Raw genomic sequence first — 20,566 nt, 5'->3', positions numbered from 1 at the left:
TCCTGAGTAGTACAAGCCAGGCCAACTTGAGTATTGCATGCATGTGATTTGATTGGCAGCAGACTGTATTCATGATTTGGCCCTGAGTTTGCATAACGATGAGCGGAAGAGCATATACAGAGTCAACTGTAGTTACTTCTAAATTTGTTTTATTTCAAATGTACTAATTTATTTGCACTAGAAACTAGACCAGAAATAGTTGGTAATAGTTTGTTTCTGTAGTATGTTTGCTAACATCTGCCCAGATAGTGAGGAACACACTGCCAATGGAAACACGCCCAACTAGCCACAAACAAACTAGACATTAATTGGCTTAACTAAAAGGCAGGAAAATTAGAAAATTATTGAGAGGCAGCCAAGGCAAATGCATTCTTTTTGCCAGATGTTTATTGGTAAAAAGTAAAAAAAAAAATCATATCTTCCCAACAAATTACAATGGCGCTTGTGGTATTATTAGTTAATATTTTCTCTTGATCTACTCAAGAAATTTAAGGAAACTCTTGGGCAAGGCTCTTCCACCTAACCACCCGTATATATTGCTGTAATTTTTGTGGTTTCACTTGTTGTTAAGATTTTTAGTCCATGCTTATCTCTTCTCTTGCGCTCGCTTCCCTTCGAGGGCCAAGAATGCCATCTGTCATCCGGCAGTGACAGTCACACCCCACCAAGACGGCCCCCTCGTTTCTGAGTCAATGAACCTACGGCAGTGGTGCCAAGCAGAGCTAAACGCTGCACCATTTTTCATTCCTTCTTTTTCCCTGTTCTCTTCCAGCAGAGTGTTCAGCTCATCAGAGTAGTCCCGTCTGCTGCCTGCCAAACCCATCATCTACATCACCACGCTCCAACAGAAATACAATCACTGCTTTCTATACCAAAACTAAACGTCTTGGTGTAATGTGAGCAATATCTTTAGTGTTTTTGTCCCTGTTTAAAGAGTGAAGATGGATTATGCCAGTGGTTTTCAACACTGATCCTCACAACACTGCACACATGAAAATGTAAAGTATGAGATAAAGTAATTCAGGTTAATAAAAAAAAAAAAATCAAAGAACTGAAAACAACATTGAATTATGTTGAGCTACAATCTTGTACTTGGGTTACATGTTTTTGTTTTGAACAGGCATACAGACGCCAACATTTTTGCTTTAAATATAGTTTTATGAGTAGCTTCAACTGTAACCATGCTAGCTTGGCAACTTGAACACGTCAGTTTTAGTTCTCTCTACAAATGAAATGATCAAGGTCTGTGTTAGTTTGAGAACTGTTCCAGCTGCAAATTTAACTGATGATAGCACAGCAATGCTTTTTCTTGTTTTACAAATGTTTTGCACTAATTCTTGGTGGAACTAGCATAAATTAGAAAACTGAGCTCTGTCATTGTCTACGTGACACTACTATGGAGGACCAAAACCGACATAATAGGAAATAAAAGCATAAATATATATTTTGCTTTTCCTTTTCCTTACACGAGTTTCCGTCAAGTAATGTATATATTTTCGTTTTCATTTCCCCTAAACATGTGTTTTTGTCAAGAGAAGTAAATATTTAGTTTCGTCTTTTTTTTACTTTTTCCTTTTCTGCTTGCTCTTTTTCTGCTGCATCGTTATGTTAATGAGGAAAGCTCCCTTCTATGTCCAGCTCCTCTACTATTGGTCAATAGAGCTTTGAATGCTAATTTCGGCCAACTGTTCTCTATCTCGGAGGTTCACTTCACTTAGGGACTGTCAGCGAATTTCCAAACCAAACACTCCTGTCAAACATGGCACCGAGCGACTGTGCGAGATGTAAACGCCCCACAACGTCTGACCCAGTGATGTTGGTTCCAAAGCTCTATTGACCAATAGTAGAAGAGCTGGACATAGAAGGCAGCTCTCCTCATTAACATAATGATGCAGCAGAAAAAGAGCAAGCAGAAAAGGGAGAAGCAAAAAAAAAAAAAAAAAAAAAGATATTTACTTTTCTTGACAAAAACGCATGTTTAGGGGAAATGAAAAAGAAAATATATAAATTACTTGACGGAAACTTGTGTGTAAGGAAAAGGAAAAACAAAATATATATTTATGCTTTTATTTCTTATTATGTCGGCGTTGGTCCTCCATACACTATGATCAACATCTTACACAGTCACAATAAAGTTCAGTCCACAGTACAATCCACTGCTCCCTGTGCTGATAAAGTTCAGTACAGAGTATGCTGATGTCAGCATCTTATCATTAGCATGCTAATTCTGAGATTTTAAAGTTGTTGTAGCTCCAGATAACTTAAAGTGCTCTTCTCTTTGTCAGTCAAACCTGCAGGAAAATTGTTGCTTTGAGTTGTTGAGTTCACTCAGCAAATTGTCTCTTGTTTGTACAAAAATCCTAAAGTTATAATTCAACTTTATATTTGCATTGTAACATCCACAGCTCACATAAGAAATTTTACTTGTTCTTGACATCTTTCAGTCCATCCTCTGGTCCTGTGGTGACTATTTGGAGAGAAACCCCAGGCGACTCAGCATTAGATGTAGTGAGTTACGGTTGGGTTTCTGATCAAGATGTCTTGTGGATGCTTCTGTTTGGAGGTTTTCCCAGCACACAACACTGGGAGGAAACTATAAACTATATATCCCTAGGAGACTTGAGAATGAGCTTTAGAGTGCTGCTTAGCTGAAGGATGATTGGGTTTCCATCCTGGATCTGTTTTATCATTAACATGATAAAATGAGAAAAACAAAAAAACAGATCCAGGATCCATGAAAAGTGGAGGACAATAGCTTGGAGAGTAGATAACAAGCTAACCAGTTTTATCTTCTGAGTGTTTTGGATCGTTTTTTTTTTTTTTATCATATAGTCTGTAGGTAACATTCATGTTTTCATATGCTCTTTATCTAAATACCACCTTTGTTTCAGATACGTTTTTAGTCCGTAACCCATCAATTGAAGCATAAAAGGCTGTAACTGACATGTTACAGGTTTAAAGTCTAAGTGGTGGGATCCTGTTGTCATATAGGAACAGCTTGAACTAAACTTTGAATCACCTGTTTGTTCTTTTCCGTGTGGCGCTGAGTGACAGCAGAAACAGTGCCTGCATGTGTCACACTTTGTGTTTCAAGTCCTGCCTGGGGCTTTTGTTCACACCAGCTGTCAGCTTTTCAGCCCTCCTCATTTTCTTCAGTGAATCTAAATGACACCTCAGAGGCTGAACTTTGTATCTGGCTCTGTAATTTCTTCACACTTTGAGTCTCATCATCCCGTAAGGTCGCCTTGTCAGGAGTTGCTGTCCGTCATGGTGTACGGCCGCGTTAACTAAGAGACAGAGAGAACACCAGCCTCGTTACGGTCACTGTCACCTGTACTCCATATTATAATTATCCAGAGGCAAATGATGGTCTGTCCCTCACACCCTGATCTCACATCCTCTCCCACTTCAAACTAATCATATGATGTCCCTTTCAACCTCTTCTTTTTGAAGCTAACCAAACACCTGAGTCCTCAATGTCAAATTGTCCTCACACTTACAAAGCATGTCTACCACTAGATGTCCTGTAGAAAGTTGTACCTGAACTGCTTGTGTATGCCTTGTCCACACGGCAAGATTTTACAATTGTTAGATGATTTTCAAAACAAAAAAATCATAAAGTGTGTGCTGTGGAGCCACGCAAACTGATTTTACTCACTAACATTCAGATTTCAGAATGAAGAACCTCTCCNAAAATTAAAAAATTTAGCTTTTTTTTTTGAATCCCCCCTTTGAAAGATTTTTTTTTTTAATTGGGGCCAAAAAAAAAAAAAAAAAAAAAAAAAAAAAAAAAAAAACAATTAATTGAATGATAAATTAAAATGAGCTGCTGATGTGTAATATATTTCTGAAAGACAATTTGTTTAGAGACATCTTAATACATTTTATTTCTTGGTTTTGGTTGTATTTTGAATATTTAAAGTATTTATTTATTTTTTTCAGAAAATCACAAAATTTAGTTTTATTGGTCTTTGAAAGAGCAAATTTTGATTATTATTTTGTCATTGTCAACATATTTGAGACCTCTTTACTTAAAAGAGGTCTCAAAATAGCTATATATTATTGCTTATTGCGATAATTACTGAGACAGTTTAACCTTCAGCAAAACGTTGTATGACATTTGTATATTTTTCAACCTCCTTTTTTGTCCTACTTGTACTTAAGAGGAATATGCAGCTTTAATTTTTTTCTGTCTCTTTCTGTCTTCCTAGCGGCCATCTTAGGTGGCTCTCTTGTTGGTCTCCTCTGCTTTATCTCTTTCCAGTTAATACCACAGGCATTAAAGGAAAAACATATTTGTAAGTACAGAAAACTGTCCAGGAAAAAATTGAACTACTTGTGAGACCAGCCATAGATCTTGTTGTGTGCCTACCGCAGATCGATGTTCTCATTACTGTCCCATTTGATCTGATCCTCTATTGTTCATCCGAACTTCTTTTGTGGCTATTTCTTTTTTATTTCATGTTGTACTCTTTCCTTGATGTCAGCCTCCTCCACTACATCTTTCTGGATAGTAACAACTTTGTTAGAATTGTCAAGTTGCTCGCATGTCCTGTCCTCTTTTTTTTTTCTTTCCAGAAATAAAATTAAAATAGGCAGTTTTTAGAAGTTTGGTTAACACTGCATGTCCTTTACAGCTTTAGTTATCAGATGATTTGCAGAATTGTTCTTATGTTTTCCTTTTATTGCTGTGTTAGAAACATACGGCAGAGGATTAGGGTCACTAATTTTTATTTTTTTTTTTCCTCAAATTTCTGACTTTAAGGCAGATGGGCACCTGTGAGAAATGAGTTTCAATGAGAGAGATTAAGACTTTAAACAGTATGTTAAGTTTAAAGTGAACCTACAACGCACCTTCTCTTCTGTCCACGTGGTGCAATAATGAAATTCATGCCAACTTTGTTCTTTTATTTCTGCCATTAGTCGAGAGCCCTTCTGTTGTTTTATGGAATCATCACAGATGGCAGTTTGGGACAGTTTATGCAGAGTGTAAATATCTGCAGATTTCTCCAGCTCTCTCTGGGATCGTTGACCTTTTGGAGCACCTGGTACAGAAAAAAAAAAAAAAAGAGTCTAGTTGTTTTTGGTTGTTCAAATTAATAGCCACTCATTCTCCTTCAGCCAATCCACTTTGTATAGAGCACCAGTACAACACAACCTTATGCCAAGATTTTCTTGGCTACACAGTTCAGTTTTTGTTTTGCCTGAACATTAAACTTCTACCTTCATGTGAGCAGATGCAAATTAATTTCAGTTGGCCAGTTGTGGTGTTGTTGGTAGCCCACCAGTCCATAGTGATTTAAAAACGTGTTTTACAGTCAATGTCGGCTTGCACCTTGGTAGTTTCCTGGTTGTTCCTGAACATCCGGAACAACTTCATTCAACCCGAGTGCCACAATTCGGTTCAGACTGTTGAAATTTAAACTACATTCAAACGGCAAATGCAAATACTCTTGGGGGGTGGGGGATCCAGATGCAGTAAATTTTAAGCAAGATGTGCTTTTTGTGGCTAGAAACCAATTTAAATGAACTCTGCAAACTCTGCCAAGCATGGTGGTCAAGAATCCAACAGGGATAAAATCGGATCTTATGACTGGTGGAGAAGTAACTCTAGGGATATTTAATCAGATTCTGCTGGATTATTAAAACGTCTCATTCAAAAAATTACAACTTTATAGAAAATTTGATTTATTTCAGTAACTAAATTCACAAATTAAAAGGCACTGTATCGATTAATTACACACAAACCGAGGTTTTCATTTAGAGATATTGCATCAGACCAATAAAAATAAAAAAAATAAAACGGAAATGTATGCTTAATGAAAAGTACATATAACACCTGCCTAATTGTTATTTTCAAAAAGTATAACTTCTAATTCACTTAAATTAACTGTATATATTTAAACTACCTTGATTTATTTACTTTTTCTCTATTTGGATTACTGAAAGTCCAAAATAGGGAAGGTAATTATTACTTATATGGATGTAATAATTACCTTAATGGACGTAATAATTAGCTATGGACAGCTAAAATATGAAATTTAGATTTTAGCTGTTTATAGTTTCATCTAGTTACTATGGCATCCCAGTTGCCATACCCAAAAATTCATAGAGGGAATTCCCATTGGTTCTGTCTTTATCTTAGGCGACTATATTGAAGAGATGGTAGAGAGAAACATATTAGTAAAACTTATGAAGATTGAGACAGTTTATTTTAGTGGAGTTGCAAGAAAATTGACTATTTTGACTCATTTTTCTTCATTGGCCAATCCGTTGAACATTTGAGTCATCATACAGACCGGTATTTTTCTCCATCAGAGCAGATCAAACACCTCCTTAAAGTCTACCAACATTTTTAGATTGTGTTTTCCAACGCAGTAAGTTGGGAAAATAAAGCAAAATTTAGGTTTTCCACTTGTGTACGTCCTTGTTTCATTTTTCCCCAGAAGATTCCAGGGTCGTTGCTTTAGCTCCCGCACCTCTCTGCTGACACATCCTTTGAATGTAACTTGACAAAAGAAAATGAGGATTTATGCGCCTGAGTCACATTCTAATTCCTTTCTTTATCTGCTTCTGAAAACCTCTCTTTATGACTAACTGTGACCGTTATCACTGTCACTTGATGGCTTCTGAAGGTGCTTTTAAAGCTACTTTCAAATAAAAGACCTCTACCTTCTTTGGTTGGCATGTTAAAGATTTTTCATCTGGACTTCCTCTATGGATTTGTTGAAACTCCTCTCCTGCTAGAGTCTTTCTCCAATCATGACTTTGAGAAAGCGCTGTCAGAGTTAATGTCATGCTGGTGAAAAGTTTATCAAAGGTATGAATGTCAGTATTTCTTGCCTTCAGAGACAGATTTAATCTGATGGGTTCAAACTTATATGTGCAGATAAAACCCACTAATCTTTAGTGAAATATAACTTATAGAGTTGTCCTTCATAATTCAGGCATGACTGAGATTATGTCACCAAACAAAATTGGTAGTGTTTATTTCAATGTATTGTTTTTTGAGAGAGGTTATTTCAGAAGACCATGTTTTATCCATACCAAACACACAGCTGTAATTTAAGGATCGCTTTTTTGTTGAAACACTCACTTATAGGTTTTTACTCGGATGTTGCCTTTCTCAACAGGTGTAGGTTTAATCAGTTCTTCCCCAGTCGGCCAGATTAGTCTCAATTTGCATCCTGTGCTGTTCCTACCCATTTTTTTGGAACCACATCCTGAGTAGTACAAGCCAGGCCAACTTGAGTATTGCATGCATGTGATTTGATTGGCAGCAGACTGTATTCATGATTTGGCCCTGAGTTTGCATAACGATGAGCGGAAGAGCATATACAGAGTCAACTGTAGTTACTTCTAAATTTGTTTTATTTCAAATGTACTAATTTATTTGCACTAGAAACTAGACCAGAAATAGTTGGTAATAGTTTGTTTCTGTAGTATGTTTGCTAACATCTGCCCAGATAGTGAGGAACACACTGCCAATGGAAACACGCCCAACTAGCCACAAACAAACTAGACATTAATTGGCTTAACTAAAAGGCAGGAAAATTAGAAAATTATTGAGAGGCAGCCAAGGCAAATTCATTTTTTTTGCCAGAGTTTTATTGGTAAAAAGTAAAAAAAAAAATCATATTTTTCCAACAAATTACAATGGCGCTTGTGGTATTATTAGTTAATATTTTCTCTTGATCTACTCAAGAAATTTAAGGAAACTCTTGGGCAAGGCTCTTCCACCTAACCACCCGTATATATTGCTGTAATTTTTGTGGTTTCACTTGTTGTTAAGATTTTTAGTCCATGCTTATCTCTTCTCTTGCGCTCGCTTCCCTTCGAGGGCCAAGAATGCCATCTGTCATCCGGCAGTGACAGTCACACCCCACCAAGACGGCCCCCTCGTTTCTGAGTCAATGAACCTACGGCAGTGGTGCCAAGCAGAGCTAAACGCTGCACCATTTTTCATTCCTTCTTTTTCCCTGTTCTCTTCCAGCAGAGTGTTCAGCTCATCAGAGTAGTCCCGTCTGCTGCCTGCCAAACCCATCATCTACATCACCACGCTCCAACAGAAATACAATCACTGCTTTCTATACCAAAACTAAACGTCTTGGTGTAATGTGAGCAATATCTTTAGTGTTTTTGTCCCTGTTTAAAGAGTGAAGATGGATTATGCCAGTGGTTTTCAACACTGATCCTCACAACACTGCACACATGAAAATGTAAAGTATGAGATAAAGTAATTCAGGTTAATAAAAAAAAAAAAATCAAAGAACTGAAAACAACATTGAATTATGTTGAGCTACAATCTTGTACTTGGGTTACATGTTTTTGTTTTGAACAGGCATACAGACGCCAACATTTTTGCTTTAAATATAGTTTTATGAGTAGCTTCAACTGTAACCATGCTAGCTTGGCAACTTGAACACGTCAGTTTTAGTTCTCTCTACAAATGAAATGATCAAGGTCTGTGTTAGTTTGAGAACTGTTCCAGCTGCAAATTTAACTGATGATAGCACAGCAATGCTTTTTCTTGTTTTACAAATGTTTTGCACTAATTCTTGGTGGAACTAGCATAAATTAGAAAACTGAGCTCTGTCATTGTCTACGTGACACTACTATGGAGGACCAAAACCGACATAATAGGAAATAAAAGCATAAATATATATTTTGCTTTTCCTTTTCCTTACACGAGTTTCCGTCAAGTAATGTATATATTTTCGTTTTCATTTCCCCTAAACATGTGTTTTTGTCAAGAGAAGTAAATATTTAGTTTCGTCTTTTTTTTACTTTTTCCTTTTCTGCTTGCTCTTTTTCTGCTGCATCGTTATGTTAATGAGGAAAGCTCCCTTCTATGTCCAGCTCCTCTACTATTGGTCAATAGAGCTTTGAATGCTAATTTCGGCCAACTGTTCTCTATCTCGGAGGTTCACTTCACTTAGGGACTGTCAGCGAATTTCCAAACCAAACACTCCTGTCAAACAAATGTTAATAAATGCCTTACCTTATGACCAACTGATACAAAAAAGTGGTAATTCATGCTTTTACATGAAACAGACTACCCTCTTTTAAAATGTCAAGTCGTATTCAATAAGATTCAAAGCTCTATTGACCAATAGTAGAAGAGCTGGACATAGAAGGCAGCTCTCCTCATTAACATAATGATGCAGCAGAAAAACAGCAAGCAGAAAAGGGAGAAGCAAAAAAAGACAAAGCAAAATATCTATTTTTCTTGACAAAACGCATGTTTAGGGGAAATGAAAAAGAAAATATATACATTACTTGATGGAAACTCATGTGTAAGGAAAAGGAAAAACAAAATATATATTTATGCTTTTATTTCTTATTATGTCGGCGTTGGTCCTCCATACACTATGATCAACATCTTACACAGTCACAATAAAGTTCAGTCCACAGTACAATCCACTGCTCCCTGTGCTGATAAAGTTCAGTACAGAGTATGCTGATGTCAGCATCTTATCATTAGCATGCTAATTCTGAGATTTTAAAGTTGTTGTAGCTCCAGATAACTTAAAGTGCTCTTCTCTTTGTCAGTCAAACCTGCAGGAAAATTGTTGCTTTGAGTTGTTGAGTTCACTCAGCAAATTGTCTCTTGTTTGTACAAAAATCCTAAAGTTATAATTCAACTTTATATTTGCATTGTAACATCCACAGCTCACATAAGAAATTTTACTTGTTCTTGACATCTTTCAGTCCATCCTCTGGTCCTGTGGTGACTATTTGGAGAGAAACCCCAGGCGACTCAGCATTAGATGTAGTGAGTTACGGTTGGGTTTCTGATCAAGATGTCTTGTGGATGCTTCTGTTTGGAGGTTTTCCCAGCACACAACACTGGGAGGAAACTATAAACTATATATCCCTAGGAGACTTGAGAATGAGCTTTAGAGTGCTGCTTAGCTGAAGGATGATTGGGTTTCCATCCTGGATCTGTTTTATCATTAACATGATAAAATGAGAAAAACAAAAAAACAGATCCAGGATCCATGAAAAGTGGAGGACAATAGCTTGGAGAGTAGATAACAAGCTAACCAGTTTTATCTTCTGAGTGTTTTGGATCGTTTTTTTTTTTTTTATCATATAGTCTGTAGGTAACATTCATGTTTTCATATGCTCTTTATCTAAATACCACCTTTGTTTCAGATACGTTTTTAGTCCGTAACCCATCAATTGAAGCATAAAAGGCTGTAACTGACATGTTACAGGTTTAAAGTCTAAGTGGTGGGATCCTGTTGTCATATAGGAACAGCTTGAACTAAACTTTGAATCACCTGTTTGTTCTTTTCCGTGTGGCGCTGAGTGACAGCAGAAACAGTGCCTGCATGTGTCACACTTTGTGTTTCAAGTCCTGCCTGGGGCTTTTGTTCACACCAGCTGTCAGCTTTTCAGCCCTCCTCATTTTCTTCAGTGAATCTAAATGACACCTCAGAGGCTGAACTTTGTATCTGGCTCTGTAATTTCTTCACACTTTGAGTCTCATCATCCCGTAAGGTCGCCTTGTCAGGAGTTGCTGTCCGTCATGGTGTACGGCCGCGTTAACTAAGAGACAGAGAGAACACCAGCCTCGTTACGGTCACTGTCACCTGTACTCCATATTATAATTATCCAGAGGCAAATGATGGTCTGTCCCTCACACCCTGATCTCACATCCTCTCCCACTTCAAACTAATCATATGATGTCCCTTTCAACCTCTTCTTTTTGAAGCTAACCAAACACCTGAGTCCTCAATGTCAAATTGTCCTCACACTTACAAAGCATGTCTACCACTAGATGTCCTGTAGAAAGTTGTACCTGAACTGCTTGTGTATGCCTTGTCCACACGGCAAGATTTTACAATTGTTAGATGATTTTCAAAACAAAAAAATCATAAAGTGTGTGCTGTGGAGCCACGCAAACTGATTTTACTCACTAACATTCAGATTTCAGAATGAAGAACCTCTCCATCCGTCATCAGTTTATCCATCCAACCACTGTCAGTTTGTCCATTAATCCATTCATTATCCATATTCAGACTGCTCATCTGACCGTCTGTCCATCCATTTATTGGTTATTTGTCCATCAGTCGGTAAGCAAGCCTCTCTGATAGTCCATCTATTGATTTCTGTCTCTCCATTCAGCTCTCTAAACCATATTGAATCAACATGATAACGTCTCTGGGGGAGTTTATGAATATCCAACAGACACTGGCAGAAAGAACCTTTCACCCTGTAGAGGAGGCTGAGTCTGCAGAGCATTGTGTTTTAGATTGTTATCAAAGCAGTGACTGAAGGCAGCTTGAAAACAGTTTCTCTGCCTGCAGAAAGAAAGTTAATGTGAAAAATAATAGCATAGTTTATCTAAAGTTAACTGCATCTCCTTGCTACATTACAGCTAAGCTAACCATTAGCTTAATGTGGTCTCTGGAGGAAAGGAGCTCTTTCTGTTGAACTTTGAACTCCAAGCACTGCTGTGGTAGAACATAGATTCCTCTACTCAGCCATGAATTTACTAATATTTCCTCTGTGAGTTGGTTCTTTGCTGTAATTTGCTTTGGAAAATGAAGCGTATTGATGGAGAAATATAAGGGAATGATTTTTGTTTTAACTCAAATGAAAGTAAGAACTTAACTGAGATGAACAGCATCCTTACAGCAGTCATAACATCCCACAGTTTAGATATGAGTGAGGCATTCAGAGACCTTCTGGTAAACATGACGTTTCACTGCAGTGTTTGAGCATCTTCAGCCTGGTTTATTTCAGAGAGCGGCATGCAGCTCACAGCTTGAGGTGCAAAACAAAGCAAACATGGCAGAAGGTAATTTGATTCCACTCGGAGATGGAAATAAATAGTCATATTTATTTATGACGGCATCTGAGACAGAAGGTCGCCGGCGTTTGGAGCAACTCTTAAGCCCCGTCGCCGGTCTGGTCTCACTCTGTAATTGGCTGTTTTCACACACGCAAAGAACCGGGCTTGGAAAGATCCGGAGGCTCTCGTTCAAAGACACTCGATGGGGGATTTACCTACCTTAGGTATGATTTCCACAACAAAATAATAAAAGCAACAACTTTCATGTATAATACTGTGAGACACACCTTGAGTAACAGGAGGGACAAAGATATCTGCTAAAGCTGTAGGATGGCAGTAAAAAGTGTCCAGAATGCAGCATAATAGACTAAACTGCAACTAAAAGGGATATACTCTCATCCTTACACAGACATGGATTTATTTGTTATATCTCAAAGGTCAGGATAATAAACTAAGATAAATTAAACATGAAAAAGTGAAACTAATCAGGCACTGCAACAACATAAACTAACCAAGTGTTTTTGAACTAGTTTGTCGTGAAAATATTTCTTTAATCTTGAAATAAGTCAAAACTTTTCACAAGTAACTTTTCAGCAACATATTCAAGATATTCAGCTCGTTTTAAGCCATTAATTCCTTAATATTGATTAATATTGATTTCTCTGACAGATTTTTTCACTTATAACATGGAAAATATGATTATTTTATTCTTCTTTTATATTATTTTATAGTTTTTCATTAAAAAGGTTTGTCGCTGGGAGGAGGTGGTTTTCTTGGCAGTATCAAAACTGGCTTATCTCTTAAAACTCCAATGGAAAGACTTTATTTGCATCACACAAGTCAAGTCATCAACAGCTGGACGTTGCTTCTGGCGCAAACCATGACGAAGGAGACAGGAAGTAGTTGGATGATAATGGTGCAGCATGTTTAGGGACTTACCGTATGAACAAACTTCATGTGTGATTTTAATTGTGTTTCTTATTTAATGGAAGCAACGCAGTTGTGAAATTATGTTTTTTTTTTAAACATTAGCAGAATGTTGACAAAGTTTGCCGCACATTTGTAATGGAAACAGAGCTATGAATTGATGAGCGTACAATAATTATGTCCTGGTTCTTTGGTTGTCCACAGTATTGTGTGTGTTTTCTTTTCTCTTTTATAATTGGTACAAACTGACTCCAACTCTATTTTTCTTACAGCCTTTAGCCTAAACCATCAACAAAACTAAAATGGTGGCAGAGCATGACTTTTATTGTTCAACAATCTCTCTATCTTCAAGTAGATCTGCTTACATGTTCATTATTTTACAGCTTTGTGGTTTTTCTCCTCTCTTTACAGAAGCCTTATTAGGGGGGCTTCCCTTTTATTTATTGATTAATGCATCATCAAGTGGAGCTGCAGTAGCTCAGGGACGCGGAGTGCCTCCCCTCCTCTCTGTGGCCTTCGTCCCAGCTGCCCGCTTAAGATGCAGGACTTGTCTCTTCTGCTGGACAATCACTCCTATTGTTCTTTTAATTTTTTTCAGGCTGCCAAGCTAAGAGACACTGGTTACATTTTGCCTCTGCTTTATGTTGGGGTTAAAGGAAAAGAAAAAAAAAACAAAACATCTGAATTATTTTTTTTTCTTTTTTTGGGAGGGGGCAGAGGTATTTAAAGTGATTTAACTTCTTTTAAATGACACAGCACCTTGTTGGGGGTTTTTTGCCATGAAAGGCTCTCTGCTGTGAAACTACTTGATGTAACATCAAAGGACAAAGTATTTCCCCTAACCTACCAGAATCGGTTTCGCCACAAACAAGCCGGCAGAGAGAATGGGATCAGTGTGGCTGTGAAGAGAGGAGGCAGGAAGAACGGGGAGAAAAGAAAGTGGAGCTTTGTAGAAGCTTTCTGAAGCTTTTTCCTCCCTCGCTGTCAGGCCACAGAACATTAAAGTGGGGGAGAGGAATTTGCATTCTTTAAATCGTTCTTTCTTCTCCTCCATAACTCACATGCTGACGATCTGGCAGTAAACTTGCACATGCAGTCTGCTTAGCCATTGGGAGGAAAGAAATCTTTACTTGCCAGAAGAACAACCAAAACCACACTGGTTTGATGCCAATAAAAAGGGAAAGAAAAAAGAATTAAAGCAGATATTGGCCATTTCGTTTGCAGATTTAAGGCCTGCCTACTGGGATTTATTGGCAACTCCCATACAGTCTGAAAAATCTTAAATTAAACTTATGTTTCAGCAACAACCCACTTCTACCACTCAGTTTTTTCTTCTAATATTTCACAAGATTGGTGGTTCTCTCACAATCTCTCTTTGCATAATCCCTCTAAATTAAAGGTGTTTAAAATGTGGCTGAGGGGCCATTTGGCCTCCCCCTGGCAACAATTCAAGAATAAATTAAATAAATTAAGAAAAACCTACAACTTTTAATCTGACAAAGATGTTAGATGGAAAACAAAGTGCTCAATGTTTCCAAGGTCTTTGGTAACTAGGACCATCACTTATACTCTGAATTACACCCAAATCTGCTTTTAATTGCTGTTATAAAACTTGACTAAGTACAGGCAAATTTGAAAGCAGTTGACACTAAGTAAGTGTTTTCTAATGAAGACTGAACATCTTGTTTTTATTGCTGAAAACATAAAAAAAATATTGGAAAGGAAATGGATCCACAGCATCACAGATCCTCCACCATACTTGAGGTATGTTAAATGCTGTTAATCACCCTTTTGTAATGTGCTAATGGTGGACAAAAAAGGTTAACACAACAGAAAAACTGTTTATCTGCTGTTATTAGCAGCGATGCTAACTTTGATCCAGTCAAGTGCCCAAAAAAGTTCCTGGGCACTTTTTTTCCAGTCTAGATGACTTTTTTGGCACCAAGTAAATGTATTTTTTGGTGCCTGGAAAACAAAAGCCTCCCGATTGTTGAGTGACAATTGGTCACTGCGCCGTTACATAGAAACAGTTGGCTGCTGGAAAAGACAAGTGTTTTGTTGTTGACTTGCCATCCAGAAACCACCTGCCCCATTCATGTTGGTTGTGCGGGAGGCTTTGCTAATGCTTTTCAAAGATATATGATTGTACAACTTTGCATTTGTTTGCAACCATTTTCATAAGTGAGTTTAAATGCTGAGTCAGGGGGCGTGGCCAGCAGCAGCCTATTTGGATTTGACGTGACCATACGCCCTAAAAGCTCAGCTCATTATGAAAGGAGCTCAAAACAGGCAGAACGGAGCAACTATAACCTCATCATCTAAGAATGATTTTGAGGAACAATGTAATGAGCATGTTTGTTTTTGTTGTTGTTTTTTTTTTTTTTTCCATACGTCTATCCTAACCTGTTTAGGAAGCATTGCAGCTCATTGCTGCAACACTTTAGAGTACTTGAACTGCAGTTACTGAGAAACTTCCAGGTCATTTCACTCAGTTAGGCACTTTTCTGCCGTCTGGCCGGACCCTGCGCCTGATGGATTTGCCCACAAAGCATGGTGGTAGCAGGCAAAGAAAATAAAGGAGGTTGTCTTGACATAATAACACTCTAGGGTGAGTCCCGCCTCTTTAAACTTGAGACCCGAAACCCACATGTGTTCTAAATCTGGCAGGAAGGCAGAGCTGCAGCTCGGAGACACAAGACTGGAGCAATAAGAGGAGAAAAAAGGAAAGCGTCAGAGAGGAGGGTCACTGAGCGTCCAGGAAACGGCTCCCAAACTCAGGGGCTCGGTTTGGAGGAGGCGGGGAGTGGTTTGTTGCTGGAAAAGCTGACAGGCGAACAAGTCAGAGGGGAGGGGAAATAAAGGAGAGAGGTGGCTGCCTTGACTTTGAGTTGGTCAGTGAAGGCCTCATGCAGCTTCTCAGCAGTGACTCCATTCCATTTTTATCCGCCTGACGCTTGTCGGCTTTGAGGAGAGCTCACCAGGAGCCCAGAGGGAAGGGAAATAAAGGAGTACATCACAGGAGGGGGGGGACGCAAAGGAAAGGAAACATGGTAAGTTTGTTTCACTGCCTTGTTGTGAATGCTCATTCCATGTGATTGCTGGTAGGCGGGGAGGTGGGACTCCAGCTTACGGCAGAGTTCCTCCTTCACTTTGCTCTGCTTCTGTTTTACTCTTCTCCTGAAATCTAATCACCACTTTACAAACAAAGAGTCCCTGAGCGCAGCAGAGTTACACTCTCCCATTCATAGATGAATCGGCATGAGGAGTGATACCCAAGACGTTTGGCTCCAAATCCAACCTTTTTTCACCCAAGAGTGGGTGGGCTGCTTGCCACATTTCCCACATTTGGTTTAAGTTACTCTGTCCCCTTGGGGAACAGGCTGCTATAAATAAACAACAAGAAGCAGAGTGTGGACAGACTGTAGCCTACTGTCTGGATTTACTCTGGAGGGACAGACACACGACCCAACGCCAGCTGAGGGTGGTACCTATCAGGGTTGGACTTTTTCTGGCTGTTGAAGTGTACATGTTGCTGAATCTGAGAAGATCCTATCTGCATTTCCATTACAAATGTGTGTAAAACTTTTATACTCCACCAATGTCGAACAAACACAAATTCCCAGTTGCCATGTTTCCATTAAATAAGAAATTCAGTTAAAATCACACTTGAATAAGTTTTTCCATGCGACAAATCATTAAAAAACATGCCGCGCATGACCCTCCTACCACTTCCTGTGGTCTTTGTCATCTTTTCTGCAAGTTGTAACATCCGGTTGTCGATCACATGACTCATGATGTCAAAAAAGTGTTTCCATTGCAGTTTTGCAAAAGATGCAATATTTTGCTACAGCTGAAAAGCCACCTCAATTTAGTGCATAAATCTTGCATGGAAAAATATATTTTTGAAATTTGCGTATTTCCATTGAGCAAATTCAGTATTTTTATATTCAGTTTGCGTACTTATGTGGTCAATGGAGACATAGCTAGTGCATAATGCTGAAACTTTAGTCACAAAAGCCAGTCAACCTGCCCAACACCTTCTATTCTTACAGAGTGACAATCTAAATTGGAAAACTGGTCACCAAAATCAACAGCCCAGTGGTATGTCTTTGTATGTCTTTGACTATACCATTGATCATCCAAACCAAATTATAACCCAACACCTTTATGTCTCCTCCAGTTAGTTTAATATTGTATCACTATTCACTAAGTGCAAAAAACCTCCTTGACACCTTCAGTTGTTCCCTAATCATAGTCTAAAACAGGAACATTCGTCACCAAAATCCCAAAACTAGTCCAAATCTTTAATGTCTTGCCAATCATTGTTCACAGTATAGACAATTGATTATCAATGCCAATTGTAATGTCAACATCTTAATTTCTCTGCCAATAAATGTCCAAGACAGACCATTGATAATCAATGCTAAATTGCTGAACAGATTGTTTTCATCTACCAGTTATAGTTGAAGGCAGAGTGAACTAATGTTGTGATGTGAAAAAGTTTTTTCGTTTTGATACAGCCAAAAAAAAAAAAAACACCTCATTCAAAGGATATATATATATATATATATATATATATATATATCTCACCCTCCGCGGGTGGTCTCTTTCATCCTCTGAGCTCGGGTCCTCTACCAGAGGCCTGGGAGCTTGAGGGTTCCTCCAGTATCTTGGCTGTGCCTAGAACTGCACATTTCTGGACTGAGATGTCTGATGTTCCTGGGATCTGTTTTAGCCACTGCACCAGTTTGGGGGTGACTGCCCCGAGGGCCCCGATGACCACAGGCACCACTGTGGTCTTCACTTTTCAGGCCTTCTCCAGTTCCTCTCTGAGGCCCTGGTATTTCTCGTTTCTCGTGCTCCTTTTTCCTGATGTTGTGGTCACTTGGCATTGCTACATCCACCATAACGGCTTTCCTCTGTTGTTTATCCACCACCACAATGTCCGGTTGGTTCGCCATTACTATATATATATATATATATATATATATATACAGCTAATGATGCTAAGATGGAATTCCCTCAAGTAAAACCAGGATATGTTGATGGAAAAAACCGGAAGTGTCTGATTGGATTTTTGAGTTGGGCGATATGACTGTTGGTTCAGGACCATAAGTCCAAAATATTCAGGGGAAATTTGCCTATTTCCACCTTGGGAAGCTACATGCTACCTGAAACATTACTGGCTGGTGTTTGCAAAGCAGCCAGTGCAGGAGGACCATTCAATTATTTTCCTTGCCACTATTTGACTGTACCTTCAAGAGTAGATAGGGAAGACTGTGGACATTAGTTGCTGTGATAGTGCTAAGACTGTTAACATAAATTTGTCTGAATTTTGGTTAAGGGAGAACTTTTAATCAGTTTAAATCTATTTTTTCCCAATTACTCATGGGTGAATTCAACGTAACTTTTTCTTTGCATACCTTGTCATTCCAAACAACCTCCAGGCCGTCATTAAAGGTGTGTTTCTGAAAGATTTGATCTGTTTTTTCCTTGGAGTACCCACCTACTATTTAAAAAATATGACCTGTACTCCTAAAATTACACCCTTGGGAATTTGTTTATCTCCACTTGGAAAACTTTCAGAACCAGACATACCACAGAGAGATTTCAGAAGATCTCATTATCCCTCCTTTTTTTGTCTGAGTTTTTCTGCAGACTTTGCAAGCGTGACGAAACCATCGTCTGGCCACGCTTCATTACACTTATTGGAATACAGAGAGTTCATGCTCTTCATTGAGGACAGTTTTATACATGAATATGCAAATCACAAACTCTAAATGAGACAGCCGCTCCTGCTCTGTCTATGCATAACTTTTTTTCTGGGTCAAGCAAGGTCTTTAATATTTTAGGTACCTTTCATTCTTTACATCAGCAGTGCAGGACAGGGACTAAGTTTTAAATGTCTCTAAATTAGTTTTTGTCGTTGAATCTCCTAGAGAATAGAGTTCTGCACTTAAGCTTAAAGAAACTGTATTTTTACTTAAAAAGATGCATGCAGAAATGAACTCTGGTCCTGAGCTTACATAACCTTTGACCCCCAACATCAAAAGAGAAGTTAAAGTTGGTGATTAATATCACAAAGACTGAATTTATAATGAAGTAACACTGCAAACTCTTGACAAATAAATGAGTTAAGAAATAAGAGAGTGGAAGAAACATGGAGAGGAAGCAAGAAATAAATACAAATCTATGAAAAAAGACAGAAGGTAAGGAAGGAAATGTAAATGTGTATAAGGAAATAATGCAGTAGCAAAAGAAGGAAGCAAAGAAGGGAGGAAGAAGAACATTTATAAGAAAGGAAGGAAGGATGGAATGAAATGAATAGATAATACATACTTACATAAGTAAGGAAGAGTGAACATTTAAATGGAAGGAAACGTGGATGGATGGAAATGTAAACTTTTATAAGGAAATAAGGAAGGAAAGAGTAATGTGAAAAAGAGGGAAAGCACCAACAAAGAGGAGATTAAAACGGATTAAAAGAATGAAGGGAAACAAAGTATGTGAGGCGAAACATAAATGAAAGTAAAAAAAAGGAAAATGGAGAGCAGCTCTTTGGTTCATGTAGGCTGAAATCTGGTCTAAGATGTTTAATATCTGATTGAACATGAATATGTTTCACCGTGAATAAATGAATCATGAAGAGCATCATCTTAACATGCAGGTTGCAACTTATTTTCATAGACATAAAGATGTCTTTATACAAATACCAATAACTGCCTAACCTTTATCCCTCGTCACTTTAACAGATTGAAGCACGTTTGTAAAAACTTAGAAAGAGGTCCAAAATGGATTTCCTCCTCTTTTTGCCTTATAAAAATACACAGCTTGGAGAAAAATCCATTTTCATAGTTCTGTGCACTTGGCAATGTAACACATATATTGCAATTTGATGCACTTTAGATGATCATTTTGGCTTTGATTCAAACCAGCTTTATTCATGCTTCCTGTGGGTTTCATTGTGCTTAAGCTGTTTGTAGAAGCAGTAGAAACCAAGTACAAAAATTAGGAAATGTGACTTGTGTATAATAGATCCCCTTTAAAGATTGTGTAATGGTTGTGTGTGGTGTTGTAAAACGAAGAGAAGAAGTGTGAATCTCCAGCCAGCTCTGTCTTCTGTCTCATCTCTCTGCTGCTGCAGCAAGGAAGAAGTCCAGAGCTCCTCTGAGAGTCGGACATGTCAAACATCCCACCTGTTTCTGGTCCCACAGCAGCTGCAGGTCCACACAGAGTTATATTGGGAACTAAGTCACAGCTATAAACATCCCATCCCCCCCCGTCCCTGACTGTCCGTCTGCAGACAGCTTCAGATTTTCACCTCTGTCTGCAGTGATATGTTTGCACTCTGCAGCTCTAAAATCGTGGAATGGGATCAGTCTATACACTGAACATCTTTCTGTTGGTGCAGACTTCTCATGGGAAAACACTGCATTTACTCTGTTTCAAAAGATGCAAACATTAAACACCAATATAACTGCAGTAATTTAACATAAAGACAGGTTGTATACAATAGTGTATAAACAACTTAAACATCACATCCGAATAGACTTAATGTGGCTGCTGTTTCCTATCTGCTTCCCTTTAAGCCTTTGTGATGAAGCTGCACAGGCTCAAACACAGGAAGAAAACTGCTGTTTATCTTAATTAGAGCTTTGCTGGAGGAAGATACAATGTTGCACCTCTTAATTCTCACTGGTTTTTCACACATTCATGGCAAAGTTTTTAGCAGCAATAACTTCAAGGTTTTCTGGGAAACTTCATTAGCCTTTCAAGTAGAGGTGTGCCGATCGATCGGTCACCGATCATAATTGGGCCGATTTTCGTGAAAAAGTG

The 20,566-nt window shown here is 38.3% G+C and overlaps 1 protein-coding gene across 2 annotated transcripts in view; it reads left to right on the top strand.

The window, feature by feature from the left end:
• The window catches only part of sgcd (sarcoglycan, delta (dystrophin-associated glycoprotein)), a 173,889-nt gene that overhangs the window by 23,418 nt on the left and 129,905 nt on the right, over positions 1-20,566 (top strand). The window contains exon 1 of one of the 2 annotated variants that reach the window (XM_015048903.1): positions 15,469-15,780. The exons of the other annotated variant lie outside the window; for it this stretch is intronic. Within the exon in view, the coding sequence (XP_014904389.1) occupies positions 15,778-15,780 (3 nt within the window). The 5' untranslated portion in view covers positions 15,469-15,777. Of the gene's footprint in view, positions 1-15,468; positions 15,781-20,566 lie in introns of those variants that run through there. 2 annotated transcript variants of the gene reach the window in all.

Source organism: Poecilia latipinna, unplaced genomic scaffold (assembly GCF_001443285.1).
Source record: "Poecilia latipinna isolate Pla-1442-1.1 unplaced genomic scaffold, P_latipinna-1.0 Scaffold911, whole genome shotgun sequence".
In the NCBI taxonomy this organism is placed as follows: domain Eukaryota; kingdom Metazoa; phylum Chordata; class Actinopteri; order Cyprinodontiformes; family Poeciliidae; genus Poecilia; species Poecilia latipinna.
The sequence above is the reverse complement of the archived record's forward strand: the minus strand, read 5'-3'. Positions and strand labels throughout refer to the sequence as shown.